The sequence below is a fragment of the Tigriopus californicus genome, chromosome 7, assembly GCF_007210705.1.
Source record: "Tigriopus californicus strain San Diego chromosome 7, Tcal_SD_v2.1, whole genome shotgun sequence".
Lineage (NCBI taxonomy): Eukaryota > Metazoa > Arthropoda > Copepoda > Harpacticoida > Harpacticidae > Tigriopus > Tigriopus californicus.
In genome coordinates, this window is record NC_081446.1 from 16,323,643 (window position 1) to 16,346,184 (window position 22,542).

Here is a 22,542-nt window from a genome sequence, read left to right on the forward strand (position 1 = left end):
AACTCTCTTCTTTCTCGGGCTCCTTCATTGTTCAATTTGCTGCCCTCAAATATTCGTAGGGCTTATGTAGGGGTTGATCCAGTAGCAAGATTTAAGTCAGACTTGGACAAGTTTTTGACTAAAATTCCGGATCAACCTTATATTCAAGGATTAGCCAGATCAGCCAACTCAAATTCGTTAGTCGATCAAGTAATATATATAAAAAAAAGTCAAGTAAAATAAATAATCTTCTCGTCTTGAACTGCTGGGATTCCAATCCCGGTAGCGGTAAGGAAGTCCGCACAAAAAAAAATGGTGCGCTGACCTCACTGCTATATTCTTCTAATAAGGGCCCTTATTTGCAACGTCACACGGCCCAAAGGAAACGGGAAGACGCACGGTCGATTGCTAAATAAACTGCTCTTGCCTTGCCTTGAACCCAATTTCTTTGCCGGACATTATGTGACCCAGGGCACTATTCACAAATAAGATTTTGATAGAATCAGCCAAAAACAACACAAACGCATTATAATGCAATAGAAATGAATTCGCCCAATCGGCCCTTTGTTTGGTAGAGGCTGAATGACAAAGCGCCCTCTGAAGTGCAAAAGGTAAAACATAGTTCGTGAAGCGTAAGGGGGCAATACAGGGGGGCACTAGCTTGCACTAGTGGGGGCAGAGTCAATCGGTGTCCAGCGAAGGACTACATTGGACTGCGTGAATGTTTTCAAGTGTCGCCTCTTCCATCCAAAAGCGGGCAAAACATTTCGGAGTTCACTTACAAGCGAGACACAACAGAAGAAACAAATGACTTTTCAAGCCATGCTCCATGTACTTGAATTTGTACATAGGTCGATTGATGACAGCCGGGCTTGATTACCTGATACCTGGTTGGAGTTATTAGACGCATTTGAACCCAATAAAAAGGCCAAGTCAGGGGTCTACTAAATACACGACCATGAGACGTGCCTGGTATCTAGGTCTAGTAAAAAGAAAAATAAAGCGTCTTGGAAGCTCCTAACTGGTTTAAATCACCCGACTTGATTGTGTATGCACTAATTGTCGAACGACTGAGTTAGCCCTTCATTTGCTCATGTCATGCGTAAATAAAAATGTTTCTGCATTGGCGAATCATGCCTGATCTCCGACCTTTTTACGACTGGACTGACTCGGACGGATTGCTTCATACCGATATTGTTATTGTGGCTGGCTTCACCGATCTGGGAGTGATATTTGGCAGAGCTGTCAACCTCAATGAGCGAGAGGTCTTTTGTCTCCGAATGGGAACCAAAATGCTTGATCCCTAGTTCTCCCAGAACTCCAAAACTCAATTGCAAGTTGTACCCAGGATTACTACCGATATGCTTGGGAATTCAACCAAACCTGGCGAGCCCCTCCTCCTTCCACTCTTTGATACACAAGGAGACTCTAAAATGATCGCCTTCTTCTTCCAACCCTTCATTTTTGCACTTATTACATAACCATTGCTATAGTCCCCCGTCCAAGAGGTGGGGATGATGGAAAATGGTTTGGGAAAAACAACAAAAAGAGACGAGAAATGCCAGCAAGTTTTAGGACTTAGAAGAGTCGGTTGATTTGACGCGACGAATGGGAAAACATACGTGTGGGAGACAACGTTTATCGCGTTCACTGCAACTCGTTATGTACAAGACAAAAGGCTCTGTTGGCCCATCGGCTGGATTTAGTTTAGCGAAGAAAATAAATGTTAATCCCCAAGTTTGACAACCTTAACCATGTTCTGAGAGTCAACCCACTGAAGAGAAAGTTTCGAATCGACTTGGAGGACGTTCTGTGAATATTAAATGTCATCCCTGGGTAGCCCTAAAGCCTAATCCATCAAGCAAGACGTTTTAAATGAAAGGGACCTAAACTAGTCTTGATGCTGATTTTGATATTGAAGTTCTAAGGGAGATCTTGGACTATGTGTTTTTCCATTTCAAATTGAAACAAGCAATGGATGAGATTCTACGATCTGATTACGATTGCGTTCTTGTCCGGTTTCTACTAGACGCTTTAAAAAAGTGGTAGTGCTTCACTAAAAATTTTCACATCCATCTTCTAGCCTATTACTGTTATAGTGATTGATCCAAATAACTTTTTCGTCTTGAACTGTTGGGAATACCATTCCCAGTAGCGGTAAGGAAGTTTGTGGATATTTGAGTTGACACTCTGCAAAGATTTGTAAAGAGGGCAAATTTTTAAAACAACGTGTCCCATCATAAAGCATCGCCTAAAGCATCGCCTAAAATTAAAGGGCTTAGGCAAATCTTTGCATGACGCCTTTATCGGTGGCTGGTCTTCTCCACAAAAAAATGTATTTGAAATTCTCAAGGACCATGTAGGTTATTGAGAGGACTCGAGGATCGTTGGAGTCATTGTTTAAGTTAAAGTGGTAATGTATGAGTTGGATGTACGACAGTGTAATTTCCAGAAAATGGATGCGTTCTTCGATCTTTGAATTGAGGTTGTTCACATTCGGGCAATTGTATCCCTCTGGAGGTAGGTTTGCAACGACACGGCCCTCAGCGTGAAGAAGTTTCTCTCAGATCGGAGCGAGTAGTCAATCCTTCTTTTCACCCCAGTAGCTGGGCTCCAAAAGCTAAGGCCTCCTTGTCAATTGTCACCTTCAAAGGCTAAGACGCATTGCAATACCACAATATATGGTGCTCAAAATCCGTTGACAAATTCAGAACAAAATATTTAAAAACATCTTGATATTATTCTACCTCGAAAAACTAGAAGGGACAAGCAAAAGACAACATGCAATTTATAACCTTTCTTGCGTCTCTTGGCCATGTCCGATAATAGAATATATTAAAGAGTGGGTATGAGCATCATATACAGAGCTCAAAACAAGAAGAAAGAAATGCAATGGTCTGCATGTTAATAGTGTTGACTAGAGTGTGACTGATATGGCATAAAAATTGTTTTTCCGACTACCCCAATATATCATCCTCCACTCCATTTAGCACAATTCCCAAATACACAAATCCCCAATCTTACATATGCTCGCCCACAACAATCAAGGGAAACCCTCGATTTACTCGTACAAGGCAAATACATACAGAAAAGGGATTTGCTACGGCTCGAGGGGATGGCAAGATCTCTTATAAGCATGACACATAAAAAAAATCCGATTTTTTCCCGAATCCAGATAGAATTGGCAAAGGCCACATGCTCCCGTGACCTGATAATGGGGGATTTTAATTTCCCAACAACCATCGTCGAGTATTGGCGTCCGAGCCCCCCCTTGGGCTACATTCCCTTGCCAAAGGCCTCTTCAGCATCTTTTCTACTGCTAGAAGAGTTCATGATCGAGGAAAATATCTCGCAACATGTCGGTAAAGCCACCAATTGGAAAGTATCCTGGACATAGTTTTCACAAATGCCCCAGACAAAGTGGCAGACATTCAAGTAGTGGAAATTCATCTCTCTGACCATAATATTCTCGAAATACAGACCACCATAGACAACGCTAAAACTTCCACACGGACCGAAGCAGCTGAAACTGGGTTAGCAAAGTTCCTTTTTTGACAAATCCTACTGGGCGCAAGGATTAACGCAAGGATACGTTGTTTGAGCATTATTGACAAAATGGAACAAAAAAATGTATTGACGGCGCAACTGAGATGTTATATAACGCATTGGAGGAGGTGTGTGCCTCTTTAGATGTACCTCTTTTATCACGCAAGGACTCGTCGCATCAAATACCAAAATACAGAAAGCGTCTCTTTAAGAAGAGAGGTGTCGTGATAAAAAAACTAAACTCCTTATCCAATCAATCGTTAAAGCTTAAGTGTATAAGCAACAAGATCAAAGATATTGATATCCTACTTAATACTTAAATTGAAAATGAACAACAAAGGATTGAGAACAAAATCGTACAGGAGGTGAAACTGAACCCAAAAGGTTTTTACACGTATGCGAATTCTAAACGCAAGTCTAAACCCTCTGCTCGACCATTTCGCCTTAATGACGAAGCGGTCACTCGTCCAGGCGAATTGGCTAACGTGCTTGGCGAGCACGTTGGGTCGGTGTTCTCGTCCAAAGAGTACGACAGTGAGTTCAGCGCACCACTGCGGCAGAATTTTGAACCTTCAATTCCGTTCCAAAACACCGAGTTTAAATGCGTCCCAGTCCCACACCAAACTCGTTTTTCTTAATGATATTGCTTTAAAGGTTAGTTTAAAGGTTGAAGTTGCATTTCAGACATCCTTAAACGTAAGTTAATGTTTTAAACACCACTTTATGCGCCACTTTGTCCATTTTCTGGGGAAAAAGTGCATAATCTGAATTTGGTGTTGCTGTGATTGCAGGTAATGATGCCTAAAGAGTAACTTCAGCCTTATAACTAACCAATAAGCGCATAAACATTTAACAAGATGCGTTTGGTTTGGATCTGGGACGCATTTAAACTCATTGTTTTGGAACGGAATCGAAGGTTCAAAATTTCACCGCAACGGTGCGCTGAACTCACTGTCGTACTCTTTTATACTCGTCCCCATCGCAGTGTGCTTTTGCCACAAACGACATCAAGCCACTGCTGACTACTGATGGGAAAAGGGCAAGTAGCAAGTCATCACAGACACCCAAGTACTACTTGTTTACAAGCAAAGCTTGGCCAAGTACTAGAACTTGGGCAAGCTTAGCCCAAGCAGAGATACATTGTTAACGTAGGTAGCCCAGAGGCGTTAGGCTCAGGAAAACCGCAAAATGAGGATTTTTTCTTCGTAGCTACATTTAGATTGCTAGAAACAAACCAGTCATTGAACCAAAGCCACATTGCTGCGTCACTGTTGGTGCACATTATTGCCTTTCTTGTATAAGCTGACTTAAATTGCCCTGGTATAAAATTTCTCGCGTAAGTTTGGCCACACCATTTTCCCCTCAAGTGTCTGTGTACAAACCCAAGTTTGGGCAAGTTCCTACTTGGGCAAGTTAAGCACCGGACTACTTGCCCTGTCGGTGCTTGCTTCACATCAGTACTGCTGAAACTCATTCACTAGGTGATATGATAGTTGATGAACATGACGTCACCAAAGCAATCCAGTCTCTCAAACAAATTAGCTCTCCAGGCCCAGATGGTGTGACCGCACGATTCTTGAAGCTTACCTCTCAATCAGTGGCCCCACTGTTATCTTACTTGATGAATCGATCATTGGCAGAAGGGAAGGTGCCTGAGCGATTTAAAACAGCCCATATTCAGACATTTAGGCAAGCACCGGTACCAGCAAACAAACTTGCCTGCCAATGTCAGTGACGCAAAAATGGCGTTTCAAACTGGTTTCAACGAAGCTGTTATTTCCTCATATAGCAATGTGAAGAAGGGTCAGCTTCTCAAAAACGTGTTTGAAACCCCAAACTTGCATCACTGACATTGGTACCAGCAAACAAACGAACCTTGCATTAATTAAATTATTAATTAAAAATGTAAATTGGCAGTTCTAGTTGCAACTTTCCGTGATTAATTATTTGGTCCCCATCAGTAGCCTAAATGTTCCCGTAGTCCCAATTTATAAAGGAGGAGAGCGAAATCAGGAGACGAATTACCGTCCTGTGTCACTAACGTCAAACGTTGCCAAAGTTATGGAAAAGCTTGTTAAAGTAAAGCTTGAAAAATATCTTCACGACAAAAATAACATTCCTGACAAACAGCATGGCTTCCGAGCTCATTTCTGCACTCTGACGCAATTAGTACAACATTTTGACGACACAATTGAGCGACTTCAGCATTATGATTGTGTAGACGTTATATACCTGGACATCACTAAAGCTTTTGACAAAGTAGACCATGCTTTACTGCTCAATTATTTAACTGACAAAGGTGTTAGTGGGAATGTTCGAGAGTGGCTCAGAGAATTTCTTACGGGTCGCACCCAAAACGTCAAAGTTGACGGAGTACTGGGACACACGCAAAATGTAGCTTCTGGTGTACCCCAGGCCCTTATCATCTATCATTTTTATTTCTCCCTTACAAAGGTTATCCCTTTAATCATCAATCTCGTCATATGCAGATGACATAAAGTTAGTTTTTGGTAGAAATTCATATTGCAATCAAGACTCAGAAAATGATTTAGATCGGGTCTATGAATGGGTACATGGACAAAATATGAAACCGAACGGCGGGAAATTTAAGGCCATGTCTTTCTATCCCAAAATATTGGCACACCATCATATCTAGATGACCGTCATAACCATATAGAGGTAGTCGACTGTAATAAAGATCCAGGGATAACCATTGAAAACCAAAGACAATTTGACGAACATATCCAGACTAAAGTGTGTAAGGTATTTTAAACATGCGGATGGATATACAGAACATTCACATCCAGGGATACGTTTACGATGAAGACTCTACACAAATGTATAGTTCAGCCGCACCTGGAGTATGCTTCCCACAGATCATATAACGACTAGATGTCGCATTGGCCCGACCTCAGTGCAGAGGAAAGTGGATTTTAAGACAACAACTCAGTACACCAAAAAAGAGGAGGGTGACTGCGTGATCAGTAGTAACGACCTACAATCGCTGGGCCTTCAACGAACGCTATCAGTGACAAGCTCACTCTGAATCTGGCCACGCTGGCGGATGAAAAAGCATGAGTCACTGTACACCAAAATTTATGTACCAGCTGATGAAGGCAAACGTTCGCATTTTTCCTCGCGCTATGCGAGGTCTAGTCATTATATCGTCTGTGATGCTTCCCCCATCTAGGCCCAGATGACCTCAGCAGTGCTAAATAAGATAGAAAAAGTGCAACTGAGCTTTACAAGAAACATTGCTGGTGTAGGCGACCTGAATTATTGAGAAAGACTCCAGTCCCTTGAATTATATAGCATTCAACGAAGATATGTGCGATACCTTATTCTTTTCACGTTCAATTGTCTCCATTGTCTTTGCCCCAATTCTGGCGTTGAACACTCCCAGAGTGACAGAGGAGGCATTACTTGTGCCCTTCGACACAAGGCGAGTTCGTTTACTAATAAACTCTTAAAGGCTTCTTTCGTTTTGAATAGAGCCCTTACACTGTACAACCTTTTGCCCAAACATCTCGGACAATTCTACGTAGTAGATGAACCCTTGCCTAGTTTTAAGCGAAACTGGGACCGTTTCCTGCAAACGATACCTAGCCAGCCCTACGCTCAGGGGTGACTCAAAGCGGCAGGTACCAATTCGTTGGTAGATCAATTTTTTTATAAAACATAACTTGACTTGGTGGGAAATCATTTCCAAGCATCGGCTAAAAAACCCGTAAAAAAGAATTGACTAGAGTTGGTTTAGTGCACATGCAAATAGGGAATAGGGAATTACAAACAGTCCATAGACAGGCGGATAGCGGTAAATGATAGAAATCTTGGTTCCTTTGGAAGCTCCCGTCGTTGATGTCAATTCTTTCTCAACTCTCTTCTTTCTCGGGCTCCTTCATTGTTCAATTTGCTGCCCTCAAATATTCGTAGGGCTTATGTAGGGGTTGATCCAATAGCAGGATTTAAGTCAGACTTGGATAAGTTTCTGACTAAAATTCCGGATCAACCTTATATTAAGGATTAGCCAGATTAGCCAATTCTAATTCGTTGGTCGATCAAGTAATATATATAAATAAAAGTCAAGTAAAATGAATAATCTTCTCGTCTTGAAGTGCTGGGATTCCAATCCCGGTAGCGGTAAGGAAGTCCGCAAAAAAATGGCTGAATTGGTCAAGGTGGCATCGGCGGATTTGAGGGCAGATTGGGCGGAGTTGGGAAGTCAAAGGTGTAGGCCGTAGTGGAAAATTGGGATTATGTAGATCCGGTAGGGTTGAAGAACTTTCAGAGTGGGAAGGTTATTGATGGGAAGTTTTTTGCACATAAGTATTTGATCCCAGCCTTAGCTTGGTTATTGCAGATTTGAGGTGATTGGTGAAGGAGAGCTGGTTGGAGAAGGTGAAACGGACATAGTTAATATGATTGACAATTTCAATCGGGCCATTGTTGATATGGAAGAAGTTGGAAGGCAAACGACCTTTATGAAATACCATGGCCTTTGTCCTGACGGTATTGACTTGAAAGCCGTTCTCTGAGCAATAATCGTGGAGGATTTTGATGGTATTTTGTAATTCCACCGTTAAACCGGCCGTGAGTACCAGATCATTTGTGAATGTTATATATCGTGCCGGGAAATGGTTGATGGTGAGGCCTTCCTCGGTTGGTGAGTGCTTTGGGTAGGTCGCATACGTAAATATTGAAAGGTATTGGTGATAGTGGACCCCCCCTGCGGAAGGCCAATCGATGTGAAGTAGTAGGGCGATAGGTCCTCATCAGAGCAAATGGAGCATCAGCGTCCTAATAGTAGGTGTTGGCCAACAGGACTTAGATTGAACGAGGTATTTGCCACAGTTGGAGTTTGAGGAATAACCGCCTCCAGTCCACCCTATTGAATGCTTTGGAGAAACCCGCAAAACATCCATAAACTCTCCTTTTGTTGCTGATGTTAGATTGCACGATTTCATAGAGGAGAGTAGCAAACGACGTGGTAGAGCACCTTCCTTAGACACGGCGTCAAATATGATTTTTCATTGCTCTTCTTTTCCTTTACAAGCTTAATTGGATATCTATGCTCGTTCGTTTAAGGGCTAACATAGAATTTTAAAAAGTGTTGCAGAATTTATACGGAATTTTTTGTTCCTGAAAATAAGAAAAATCTGCTTTTGCCTCACAATTTAGATTTCAGATAGCTGTGCTTTGTAAAGTAGACCGTTCGCTTTCACGACGTTTTCTTAATTCTGAGCCATTTTCTTAATTCTTAGCGACCATACCGACAAAAACAAATAAGACAAAACAGGCCTTTCTGAGCGCAGATTATCATAAGAATGAGTTTGAATTATCACATGCTCTTCTTGTCCTTTTCCAGAAGGCTCTCCATGGAGGCGAGTGTCCAAGTGAATCTGGGTTCAACTCTGGATTGGATGAGACGAACTCAACCACGACCACAACCACCACCGCCACGGATAGTGGGACGAGGGGATCCACGAATATGGCCATAACTTACGCCACGGCTTTGAGAAAGGGTTTGTTATGGCAACAACGTGACAAAATCTTCTCGCGATGGAAGGAGCGGTTCTTTATCTTGACCCCGGATTATCTTCAGTGCTTCAAAAAGGGCTCCTCAAGGATGACCGAAATGGGAGGATTCATCTTCAAACTTAAATTGGCGGAGGTGAGGGTTCCTTTTGGTCACCTCTTTGAGTTCTATGCCACCAATGTTACTCGCTAACTAGAGGAATAAATTTGCAAAAACATCTGTGGTGCATTCTGCATCATGGACAAAAAATTAACCAGGATTGGGGGCAGGCCATCGAGGGGCTAGAGTGTAACGAGTCAGTTGATGTAGTCTATCTTGATTATGTCAAGGCCTGTCATGCATTAGACTATTGCCTTTTGTTGAACAAGCTTCATGATATTGGGATCCAAGACAAGGTCCTCGATTGGGCCATAATTTTCATTGTTAAAAGAATGGAGATGTTATTAAGAATATGCTTTTTGCGCCAAAATACAGAGCTTTAACAGGTGGCAAGGAAGGTGCAGGAGCGAGGTAAGGGCATAGACAACTATTGACGAGTATGACGGGAAAAAGAGGTTCAAGACATTACCACACCATGGAGTAGTCAAAATTTCTACGCCCTTTCAATTTCAAAGTCCCTCCATTCATCCCCTTGTCAAAACTTTCTGGCTCACGAATGGCCAACGCCGCAAACAATAAGCCAAAATTTTGCATGATTTTTTTTAATCAGTAAACGCTCATTTTTTCAGATTGAGGAGGTGGAATTGGTCGACAAAAAAGGCTATTTGACGGTTGCTCTCTCCTTTCACAAAGAGGGACGGATGCTTTTGAGGAAGCCCGAAGGTATCCGAGAATGGTTCCAATCAATCAAGGTGAGTGGCGAATGTAATAGCGAGCCAGTAAAGCTGAACTCTGATTTGTTTGCAAGGGCTACTGGAATGTACAAGATTCAAAATATCGAAATTAACTCCCTCAGTGGGAAAATATCCAGATGGCCCAAGAGGAACTAATATTGATACGAGAGCCCCAGGCCCTTGTCCGGTCACACGTATTTCCTCCATGACCCATCCCATACAGGCACAAAGGCTATGAAGCGACCCATTTTCGGCCTTTACGTCTGACACTCTGTGTCAAATGGCATTGACGAATGGGTACGCCTTTGCACCTATTGTCAGGCTTCAAAGATCGCCACCGCTAGCACGATTTTGAACAACTTCACTGAGTTTGAACGCGATTTATTTTTAGTACCTTTAACTATTTACCTTTTCCAACCCCATCTTGGGCATTGACTCGGGATAGGGAGATGTACCCATAAAAGAGGCTGGCTGGCCATATTGGAGCCAAGCCAGCTAAAGAATCAACTAGTCACTTATGAGAACGTTCAAGCTCTTGTGCATGCGACTCCTGCCAGGTTCTACAAACTCGTGTTCCTTTAGTTGGTCGTGAAATTTTCATCTCTGTTTCATATCCTAACAGAATTGTGTCGATGTGTGCCGTGAAAAGCGGGGCATGATGAAGACTGCCAAAGAGTTTTGGTCCAAGAAACAATTCACCGATTCTTCTTCCATGGAGCAATACATTTTGGCCAGAAAACGAATAGGTAAGAAGCATCCTCATAATCATATAACTAGAAATCCATGACGATTTAACCAGTAGTTTTCAGTCAGCCAATCGGTCAGTTATCCATTGCTGCGCAAGTCTTTGAAGATGAAAACCAGGCCGGATGCACAGACAGCCAAACATTGTGTTATGTGTCCTGTTTTTTAATGCAACGCGCAAATCTGGGTAACTCATTTTCAAAGACCCTACAAATGTTATCTTTAATCAGAATTTAAACAAAATTAACTTGTCCCTCTCAGCTCGGAGATAATTTTTGCACAAAAGAATGAACCGTCTTGGCTATTTTTGACAAAAAGCACCTGCTTCAAAGTCTTTAACAGAGCAGGTCTTCAATTAATCAACAAAAATAAATCATTCAATCCATTTTGAACCGTAATGGACTTACCAATGATCGAGTCGTCGAGCCTTTGCACCATAATCACCCCTTTCAGTCAAACATTTTTAACATAAAAATTCATGCTTTTTCCAGAGCTAAAATTTGCTTACGGTGAGGCTGAATCTTGCACCTCTGGCTCCAAGCTTTCTAACATAAACGACCAATCCTATCAACTTCGGGACCTGGCTCGATCCCACTTGAATGTGGCTCAAAGGAACGTGCCCATTTCAGCGACATCCAATTTGACGACAACAACTACTGGATCCAACACCACGGGCCTCGCTACGAACACAAGCACTACCACCACCACCACAAATTATGGCTTCATTGATTTACCTAGTTCTCATCCTAATTGGACAGATTGTTGCCCATCTCCCGATCTCCCGCCCTCGTCTCATCTTGTGGACGAATTAGAATCTAGGTATTCAGTTTCACCCACCTCGTCTTCCACGGGATTCAGGCTCAAGCAAATAGCTCGTGACACGTCAAGCACATTCAGCCATGATTCTGGAGTGGATTCCATGAACACAATCTCCTCTGGTAAGGAGGGCTTACATTTCTCTTGCATTCATGAGTAGCTTAAATTTGTTGAAGAGTGGAATATAATTCAATAAATGCGATCTCATTCTAGGAAGCGCCTTGTCCAACCAGGTCCCATCATACTCTTCTTCTGCCAACAAACCATCTAACTTGAATTCAAGTGCAGAAACATGTTCTTCGCCCAAGAATATTCGGACGCCGAGAAAATCCCGGATTCCTCGCCATAAGCCTGTAAAGGGAGCCAGACCAAACCGAGAGGAAATGTTGCGAAACATTTCGTTGGTGTAAACCAATCACAAGAAAAACATATTGGTGACAGAACTGTGTCATAATTATTGTCTAAAATTGAGGTTGCCTTGGGGGAAATGTCACTCAAATTTGAATGCTTATAAAATTCAGGAAAACCCTGGAACGCGATCCATTTGGTCTAAGAATGAGAAGTGTCAAGAAACACCGAAAATAAATACTTTGACATTCTAGATGCCAAATTGTTTGCGAAGAGCGTTAAAGTTAGAAGTTCAGAAAAACAACATATAAGATATTAAGCCTCAAATCGGGTTTATTTGCTACTTGCAAGCTTCTAGAAAATTTGCTTAATTTCGAGTGTCGGTGTCATATTCTCATTATGATGAACTCAATAATATGACCGTTATTTATTTCTCTGGAACGGGTTTATAACTAGAAATGGTAAGTGCGAATATCAGCATGAAATAACACCATCTGCCTTTTTGGGGAGGGGATACCCAATCCGTAGCTCCGGCGGTAAATTCCTAACACTTGCAGAGCTGTTCATCCACACACCAGTGGTCTATCCACACACCGGGTGGGAGGGGCAGGGCGAGGATGAGAAAAGAGAGGGCAACATGCCGGCATGACCAAATGAGCTATGTTGTGTCCTCTTGATGGTGATCGTCTGGCCTTAAAACAGGGCACCCTCCAGCCTCAACACGGGGAGACCGTCCTTACCACGAGGAATCTGCCCTCACCAAGGATTGGCCCTCCCACATACTGTAGGGGACTAACGGGTTGGCCTTCCACATAGTGGGTTCGCAGATTGAATATATGTGGGAAGACTCGCTCAAACGCAGTCATACACTAGCAAAAAGGCTTGAGAACAATTTGAATCGAGTAGTTGTGGCTAGTCTAAAAAAAGTGGGAATTGATTTTTTTTTGTAGGAAAGGCCTCCTTCGAAAATGACCAATTGAAAACAGAGAGTAAAGGGGTCCAGGAGGCCAGGTCGTATCCTTAGGTTTCCTTCTCCAATGCACACTCTAAGGGAAACACCAAGTAGGGCCCTTTGGGGTCTATGTTAAGCCATTCGCAATGCAGAGGCTATGGCTATCCTTCTTGGAGATCAGTTTTGAAGTAGGTTTTCCATTGCACTGAATTTAGAGGCAACAGCTCATTGTTCTAATGACGACTTTGTTGAGACTGGCGAGGCTAGTCAAATCGAGCACTTGGATTAAATTTGCAATGAATTGCTTCATGTGACTGTTCACTGTGCAAAGCCATGGATGCTGATAATGGCTCGTTCATTGGCACGTTTTAATCGCAATTCAATGAGATTTGATGGGGATTAAAACGGACGTGAAATCTTCGCCAAATGAAATGAAACATTTGGCGTTCGCAAAACTTTTTTAAGTACTCGTATGTTGGCGGGACAAAATTTTGTGGAAGAGGGTGTATTCCTAACGTTGTTATTGGTCATTCAATTGGCCTTCTACCTGTGAGATTCAATGTTGGGCGATTTTAATATTTGAATTCTCATTTCAGTATGGCTGCCTTTTGAATTCAGTTATCAAACAATCTCATTGTTCTCTTGCCAAATTATGGGCCAAAAAATGCAATTCAAGGATTAGCCAGATCAGCCAACTCCAATTCGTTGGTCGATCAAATAATATATATAAATAAAAGTCAAGTAAAATGAATAATCTTCTCGTCTTGAACTGTTGGGATTCCAATTCCGGTAGCGGTAAGGAAGTCCGCAAAAATTAAAAAGATAATAGCAGAGTTACGGATATTTTACCCTGCTCTGTGGATTTCACAATTCAACTACTTTGAAACATTGCATCTCATAAAGCAAAACTATGGTTCATAGTTTTTAGTGAATATAGAGCGTATTATCCTGGTGTTGAGCATGTTGCTCATACTCATATGAATCCATTCTAGTAGTGCATATAAAACAATGCTAGTCAGAGTGACAGTGAGTGACGTGGTATCTGCCGAAAATTATAGTCCCCCTTCAAACATCATAGAATCTATGACAGAAAAAGGTTTTCAACTCTGAAAGCTTTCATAGTGGTCCTGCATGTTTGTCCACGGTTTGGTGTTTCGAAAGAGGGGGGAACAGGATGGGGACATTTTTGTTATGCTGAAACAAGTGAAAAATTATGTTTATTTAGCCATACCTTGATTTCAGTGAAATATATGTTTTGCCGTTTTGTCCAAAATTGTGCCACATCTGATACATTAATTGGGAAAACAGCCGTTAGCACAGTGATTGCCTCTGAAGTTGAAAACACCAACTTGAAAAACTAGAAAACCCCTATTGAAAAAGTGTACTCTACAGTATCTGCACTAAAAACATAGCTATGTTATTTTTAGGGAAATGAATTGATGATAATACAAGTGATGCATGATTCACAATTCAAACGCGTCACTTTGTGCCCAAAAGTGTGCAGTACATTAATCCTTTTTTGTGAAGTATGAAACTGAAAGTGCAATGAGATGTAATTGCCGACGCACAACTTGCATTCTTGCAAAGCATCCTCAAAGCTGAGGAAAAAAAAGCCAATTTCGTTGATATTTGGATCAAAAAAACGTGTAAAGTCAGTCAAAACGCCAGCAACCCTCCTAAATCTGTCCATCCGTCAAAGTTGAAAATTTACCCGCCGCACAAAGTTTAAAAACGCCAGAAAACGGCCAAATTTATCTTCTCCGCCAAAAGAAAAATCTCCCCGCCAGACAGAATCTAAAAGCGCCAGAAGTAGCAAAATCTGGCGGGCTAAAACGCCATCTGGCAGCACTGGCACTACGAATCATTCAGCTTTCAGGTGGGTGACGGCATTTGATAAAATAGGGCAGGGGTGAACCTGTGAGGATGGGCTACAAAATGAGGGGATTTTGGGCCATATATTTAGCAACATATCTCTGAATAAACTAAAAGCGATGAATAACAAAGCATCCAAAATGTTGAACAATGTCAAAAATACAATATGATTCAACAGCAGAAGTGACATCTTAACAAATATGTTGGATGATGAGACTAGTTGGAATGATTGGATATGTAACTTATGATTTCTGTGAAAATGATTTTTTGAATAATGGCCGACGAAAACGTGACAAAAACTTTAAACAAACTCATGAATAACTTGAAAAATTAGAATTTTTATTGGTTTGCTAAAATCGCCGCACTTAGTGGCCAAAAAATGATCAAACTTTGGATTCCTGAAGACTTTTGTATAAATTGATCTTGTTTTAAGAAGAACAATTTGGTTAGTAAAGCCATCTAAATGTGCTTTTTCCAACTTTTAATCAACAAATTTAATATGCAAATGACCTCCTTTCTGGACTATATCTCAACCAACCATCATTACTTAAACATTACTTTTAGAAACTGAAATTGAAACAAAAACAACATTCATCATGACAAAACTTTACAAACAAAAGCTATGACCTGAGTAATCTAAAACGAACTGTCAACAAAAAACAGGTAATATTTTTTTCATATTTATTAAAAACTACATTAGTCACTAATAAAGTGAATGGTTTATAGCAAGATATCTCAAATTATGTTCATTTTGAACTTCATGGGAAAACTATGTTTTTTACGCACTGTAGGTATGTTGACACATCAAATGGTAAAAGAGTTTTTTTACATTTTCATTTCCTCAGGCCTTGAATTAGTTTTTAAACTCATAATGACTATTTCTTCTTCAAAGCATTACAAAATGGAATTTTAGATAAAGACAAGATATCAAATACGTTGAATATTATTGAAAGATACATTCTGAGCATTTTTTACCGAACAAATTAATAGTAAATTTTTGAAAGTTAATGAATATTATCTTTTTCAGAAAAAGCACTGTAAAACTTTCAATTTACCATTGAAAACTAATTTAACAGTTCAGAGGCACTATTTCCATGGCTTGATAATCAATTCAAGCAATATTTGGAAATTCAAGATTAGTAATTTTAATGCTACAATCGCTTTTAGAATATCATCCATAATTTCAACAACTACTAAGTCTAAGAATATATCTTGTTAATAATTCTCAAACTTGGCTTAATGGGCAAAGAATGTTTTACACATACAAAATATACTAACATAGTCAGTTGTAGTATTATTTTATTGTATGATCAGTGACTAAAAATTATTAACCAAAAAGTTTATTAACACGCATTTTTTCAACAATTTATCAGAGATTATCAGGCTATGTGTTTATATATCTACATGATATAGGCAATGCAATCAAATGCAAGAACTATGGTGGATATGGTTTTGCTAAAAAATGCAATTGAATTTCAGCAAAAAGCCTGTACAAGTTGTATCTACAAAATATTATGCGTCAATATCCATTTTTAAATTTGAAATGCCTTTGCGTAAAAAATGGAATTAAAACAAGAAAGCATCTTGTAAGAAGCTCATATTTGTTGTTTCATGTTTCATAAAGCGGATTCATAGATATCCTTGACCCGAAAAGATAATCCTACCTATTTTCAAAATGCCCAAGACCAGAATTGAAATTGCTTGTTAAAAGTGTTGGTGTTGAAAAAAAGCTTATCAATATTGTGGATAAGACTCTTAAATGAATATGCCGGCTACCCTTTGTTGGATGTAACCTTTAGCATCCATATCATTGAAATAAGGAGAAATAGTTTGTATATTTGTCTCAAGGGTGAAATGCAATATTGTGCTTGTACCTACATTGGGTCATCCATGCCATATTGGGGTTCTTATTTGAACAAATACCGTTTTATGGCGATGCTCTTCCCTTCTTATATCCGCTACGACGTTCACCGCCCCCTCTATTTGTTAACTTTTTGAGATGCCCCTGCCTATATTTTACGACCTTGGTTCACAGCTATTTCCAGCAGACAAAATTGAGATATTGAAGCAGGAAAGGAAGATGACGCCACCGTTAAATTTTGGGAAGTAAATCGTCCTTTTGAAGCTAAATAGTTCTTTGTCAAGCGATTAAATCAGACTTCCAATCCACTTATTCATGAAAGGAATGGTTTGCATTGCATTACAATTTTATAAATCATCACATTCATTAAGATGCAAAAAAATAGTTTTCAATAAAAAAGGATGCTTTTGGACTTTTTAACACTTCAAAAGTTTCTACTTCTACAAAAGACTTTTCGAAACCTTGAAAAAACTTTTTTGTCCAATATTGCACATTGTACCTTGTTTTTAGTACCTCTACTGCAAAGACAAATACCCCAGTGACCTCCCAAAATTTGAGCTGACATCATCAGATAGCTGCTACCTAAAGGAGTATTAGGGACCACAAGGTAGGAGTGAAACAAACTCTAGCGGCCAAAAAAGGAAAAAGAGCGTCAGTAGGGAAGAACCATGACTTTTTGCTTCATTCAAAACTTTTGAAATCACGGGAAGACAGATACAAACAAAAGTGATTAAACTTCTCATGAATGATTTGAGTTTATGCGAGATTGTAGAATAAGAGTGATGAGTAGGAACTTTTTTAGTGTGTAGTTTAAATATCTTGTCATTTTGGGGCATTTTCAAACTTTCAGGTGATTTTGACAATATTTTCGGAAAACAGCAGTTTTGGTGTCTAATAATAATAAAATTTGACATTTTTCTGTCACATTTTTGTACCAAAGAACATAAATAATGCATCTTGGCATCTATGTTGCACTTTAATACTTTGACAAGTCATTTGTTACGTTCATTTTTGCTTAGAAAATTCAGCCCTGCCTCCAGTGGTGCGTTTTTTCTGTTGCAATCCTCAACTTAACTTCTCAATGAACAAGACCGTTCATTGCTAACTCGTCTTCAAAAAAAAATATAAAACAGTGTCAATAGTTTGTGGCATCTGAAATTTAGACCTGTGGGAGGACGATGCATTTTAAAAAGTTGCAATTTTGGCTTTAGTAAAATTTGCAACACCCAATTTGAGATTTTGTGACACAAGCACAATGAAATAAAAGTGCAGAGAAAATAATCCATTTAGTACAGTTTCTTTTCAACACAATTGGCCATTTTACTTCAGTTAGTTATTGATAGTTGACAAAGTCATTAGATAAAGTATTGCAAACTTGATTATTTTGAAACACTGTTTTGGCTCCATTGAAAATTAATCATAAAAACTCAGTCGTGTACAAAGTCTCAGATTTCACACTTACTTTTGATTAAAAAACAAAAGCAACGTATGATACCTGTGACACATATCTTTTTCATTTTCTTAATAATTAGGCCTGTTTTTTTTATATTTCGTCTTTTTTAAAGACAATAATATTTCCATATTTCACCTGGAGCAATTGATTTTTTTCAGTGTCTCTAGTGATGAGAGTTCTGATTTAGCAATGAATAGTAATGCCGCCACGAAATAATTAATTTGATTCTTTTCTAAGGAAGCTAGTCCAACTTCTAAACCCATACTCTTAATCATCAACCTTGGTGTATGTGCTGTTCAGACAATAAACGACCTTTATTTTATTGTTGTTGCAACCTATCACCCTATAGAACCATTAATAGGAGTAATGGGATCAAACGATTATCAAAATTAAATGATTGGTACCAGAAAGCTTGGAAATTAATTGGCAATAGTTAATTTCCAAGAAATGAGTTAGTATCAATCAAAAAGATTGCCTTAGTTTGATGTGAGAATATTCAGAGTGATATGTTGAGTCTGGCTAATGGCTTCCCAACATGCCATTACTAATGTGATATAATTGGAAAGAAAACAACTGTAATAACACCTGTGATTATTCATTTGATAGTAATATATAATATTCAAGTTCTTTTTGGATTCTTGATATTGCTGAATGGCTCATTCAAATTTACCACTATTTCTTGTTTGATAACTTGTTCAGAATAGAGCTTGCAGAGTTGCAAAAGAGCAATGTTAATGCATTAACGTCAATTGTTATCTAGGGTTGTTAATCCTCTTTCTTTACAACGACGCAAGAAACACCGTTAGCAGAGGGTTTACTAACGCTGTCTTTCCTTTTCTTGCCGCAAGATGTCTCATTATGAAATAAGCAGTCCCTATAGACTTGACGGCTGTTGACACACAGATATGTATGCTCACCCGCAACGCTCATGTAGGCGTCTCTAGGGGCAACTAAGAAAGCAGATTCATAGATGTCTTTGACCCGAAAAGATAATCCTATTCATTTTGCAAATGCTCAAGACAAGAGTTGATGTCATCTAACCAGTTAACGACACCTACGAAGTAACATGTCCAATTTTCCTCTAAGCCCCTGAGATTGGGCAAAGCACCTTGACCTGGGGTAGGAAGGGAAGGAGTCTCATAACCTATGCATAAAGAACACCTCAAACTGCCTTCGCTTAGCCTAATGGCGTCTCCCCGTTGAATGCTCGAGTGAACAGATTGGGTCTCTTACCGTCCTGCCAAAGCCACCCATCCACACATGACCCCAAGTTCAGCATCGTTCTTGCTTTATGGCCTTCCCATTCAATTGTCATGCCCAAGTTTGTCGAATGCATTCACTCTTCCACAACTAGTCAGAAAATGACGTATGAAGTGGAACTCCGACGGTCCACCCGGCGATCGCTTGCTGCCCTAGAAAGAGAGCATCGCCAACTAATTTATCGCCGCCTCTCGGCAGATAATGACAATGAGTGTCATGTGGGTGTGAAAATGTTCCCCGAGAAAGGGCGTGGAGTTGTGGCCCTCAGAGACTTTGAAAAGGGTCAATTTGTTCTGGAGTACGCGGGGGAATTGATCAATATCGCACGTGCCAAAGAGAGGGAAAGGAAGTATTCCCTGGACCCAAGTACGGGTTGTTACATGTACTATTTCAATTACAACGACCTTAATTACTGCATTGATGCCACCAAACAATCCAATCGGCCCAGCCGATTGGTTAATCATTCGCGAATCCAACCCAATCTTCAAACCAAACTAATCACCTTCCAAGGCCAACCAAGGTTGATCCTCTTAGCTCGTGTGAAGATAAAAAGAGGATCAGAACTCCTGTTTGACTACGGAGATCGCTCTAAATCAAGCATTGCGGCCCATCCATGGCTGGCTCAATAGATTCATCGAATCCGGAAATTTGGATCAGCACTCGAGCAATCAATGATATCATGTTATGTGGTATGAGAGGTGTTTTCGGATTCTTGCTTGCAACACCTAAACCCTGATGATGGGTTATGTCTATTTCTTCTGTGTCACTGGTCAAGTCTAACCTCTAAAGATATTATAGAATCGTTTGTTTTGGGATTTAGTACAGGGTTATGATGTTCTGGTCTCACTTGCGTTTTTCTTTTGGCTCCAAATCCGATGACAAAGACCCAATGGGGCACGAACATGAGCCATCGTTTAAACAGAATTTCTATATAATTAACATAATAAAAATAAGAAAATTAGGTTCATGGTAGGATGATCGACCGTGAAGTGTTAAAGTACCAAAAACTGGACGGGTAGAAAATTAACTCCAAAATATTCATTCAAGAAGTCGTTTTCTTCAGTTCGTCATTCCCAAAACGCAAGAACGGGCACTTCCTTCTTAAGACAAAATAGCGATCTCTAGGATGAGCTAATCGAATAGACACAATATGCAATAATTCAATGATATGTTTTCGAGAGGAAGTTGGCAATGTTCTAAGGCTCAATTCGTTTCGTCTTTAAGTACTAAAACGTCGAATTTGAAGGAAGGAAGATGGCGGGGACGGCTTTGGCGATATCAGTGTTTGACGTATTGGAACGAGAGTAGGCGTGGGAGACGAGATTCCTGGACGAAGAAATCTTCAGTTCCTCCAATATATACGTCCACCAAGAGAATGAATTTAATCATCCCGACAATTTCCAACAACGACAATCTAACAAATTGTGTTTTATAACCTGAATCGAAAGTCGTAGAATCGCCTTTGTCACCAATGCAAAGAGGGCGCAGGGAACGAGTATATATATTATCTGTTGTAATACTTCTCGATTTTCTCCCTCACAATCTCCCCGATTTGAAGTTGATGTCAATCAAGAGCGAATCTTTTCCGGTGAGTAAAGATGTCCGATTCCAAAGGTCCTCCGAACAACACGATCTTTTGACGTTGGATAGAGAGCTTTCGCCAATCCAAAACTCCACGTTGGAATTTACCGTACTCAATATCACCGTTTACTGTCGTCGTTTGGAGAAGGAGCCTCGTGGCCTTCACAACACTCTCGCCATGACCGTTGCTCTATGGGTAGTTAGGGCTGGTGATTTGATGATGGATATTCCAGCGTTGGTTAAAGTGCGAAATTTTCCCGAAGAATATTGTGGCCTCTCGTCGGTCACGAAGTTTTCAGGAACGACTAGATCTGGAAATTTTCTCCGGAAGTAACAGAATAAGTTCAATAAAGTCGCCGGTCGACTAATTCACTCAGTAACTGGCAAGCCGGAGAGGCGATCTGTATGCACATCAATGAAGAGGCTTTTCAAGTCGTAATAGGTTGTTTTCTTGGAGCATAACCAATTGAGATATCGGTCCCTTGTAGTCAACAATTCGCGACATGTCTTAACTCCGATCTCTCGCACGCATCCATCCTTTTGAGGGAAAACTAGCACCACTCTCACCAATAGCCACCAATAGCGTGGGTTATTTTCCATTACCAGATGAAGTACGTGAGTCTCCGACACAAACACTCCGTTTCTGCTTGTTCCATCGTTGTCTGTCATTAGCGTTGACGGATATTCGCACTTCCACCTAAAAAAAAATCAATCGCTTATTGAACATATCTCTAATCTTCTTTTCGCATATAAATCACTTTCATTGAACAGACCAAGGTATAAACAACGGTCCAGACCTTTGACGCAACAAATGGTTGGAGTTATGACCTTTGCATCTTGAATGTCGTTGGAGCTTGGCGTGAGAGGTCTACTCTTTTTAATCACGCTCTTGCGAGGTAGAAGCAGTGATTAACATAGATAACTTCATATATAGATCGATCAAGGGCGCTGCGATCGCATGTTTTCGTCTCAGCTGTCGCTGGTGGAAAAAATGTTTCATTCGTAGTCAAGCTACTTAGGACAACTATGGTGCAAATGTGAATCGTTGACGGCTCGTCCAAATTCAAAGTAGAAACCCCTAATAAGACTTCCTTGTCAAGCAATTGCTCTCGTCCAGCACGCTTCATAAAACGGGTTTGAGTAAGTTGTTCCTACCACATTTTTAAGAACGAAATTTTGAAGAGGTTAAAATGGTGCTCAAGTTAAAGTTTTCATCCATGTGGTGGAAAACACTTAACTGAAAGGCAAGGAACAAGCCTGGGTTCAGGCTGACCTCCAGAGGTGTCGGAATTACCTTGTTTACGTATAAGGCGCAATCATGTCCCCCACATTCAAGCACATTGTTGGCCGGAGATTGAAACGAAATTCCGAATGCCTCATCATTGCATTGCAATTTCGGAGACATTTTGTTACACTTTCGAGATTTTCGAGATACGTTGCTAAACAAGGGCAATCAATATAGTACATGATTTGCTTTACTAATGTCCAAATCTTTTTTTGACATGTTACATGTATTATGCCCCAAAAAGCATGTTTTTTATTATCCTACCACTCCTTCTACCTGTATATTTGTAAGATTCAAAAGAAATTAAGATTAAAGAGGAATAACAAACGTTTCATGAGAATGATTCAACTTTTCTGAAGCGAGATGTCACGAAATATCTTTGTCCCCTTTCCACCGCGTCAGCTGACCTAAAAACATGCTCATGTGGTACAGCTCCTGTTGAACTTAAGCATTCTAGTTATGGTTTTCTATGGTGA

The 22,542-nt window shown here is 40.2% G+C and overlaps 2 protein-coding genes and 1 long non-coding RNA gene across 4 annotated transcripts in view; 2 read left to right on the plus strand and 1 right to left on the minus strand.

The window, feature by feature from the left end:
• The window catches only part of LOC131883662 (uncharacterized), a 33,316-nt gene extending 21,273 nt beyond the window's left edge, over positions 1–12,043 (plus strand). Inside the window, exons 3-7 of one of the 2 annotated variants that reach the window (XM_059231176.1) lie at positions 8,894–9,196; positions 9,790–9,912; positions 10,517–10,640; positions 11,130–11,576; positions 11,668–12,043. In XM_059231176.1, the coding sequence (XP_059087159.1) occupies positions 8,894–9,196; positions 9,790–9,912; positions 10,517–10,640; positions 11,130–11,576; positions 11,668–11,864 (1,194 nt within the window). In that variant the 3' untranslated portion in view covers positions 11,865–12,043. Of the gene's footprint in view, positions 1–8,890; positions 9,197–9,789; positions 9,913–10,516; positions 10,641–11,129; positions 11,577–11,667 lie in introns of both variants that reach the window. The other variant, XM_059231175.1, reaches the window with a different exon arrangement.
• A 7,210-nt stretch (positions 12,044–19,253) lies between these two features.
• Positions 19,254–19,829, plus strand: LOC131884070 (N-lysine methyltransferase KMT5A-A-like). Its single transcript, XM_059231706.1, has one exon. It carries the CDS (start codon positions 19,254–19,256, stop codon positions 19,827–19,829), a length of 576 nt encoding a protein of 191 aa, XP_059087689.1.
• An 822-nt stretch (positions 19,830–20,651) lies between these two features.
• The window catches only part of LOC131883541 (uncharacterized), a 2,500-nt gene continuing 609 nt past the window's right edge, over positions 20,652–22,542 (minus strand). Inside the window, exon 2 of the long non-coding RNA XR_009373617.1 lies at positions 20,652–21,478. This is a non-coding gene — a long non-coding RNA (uncharacterized LOC131883541). The remainder of the gene's footprint in view (positions 21,479–22,542) is intronic.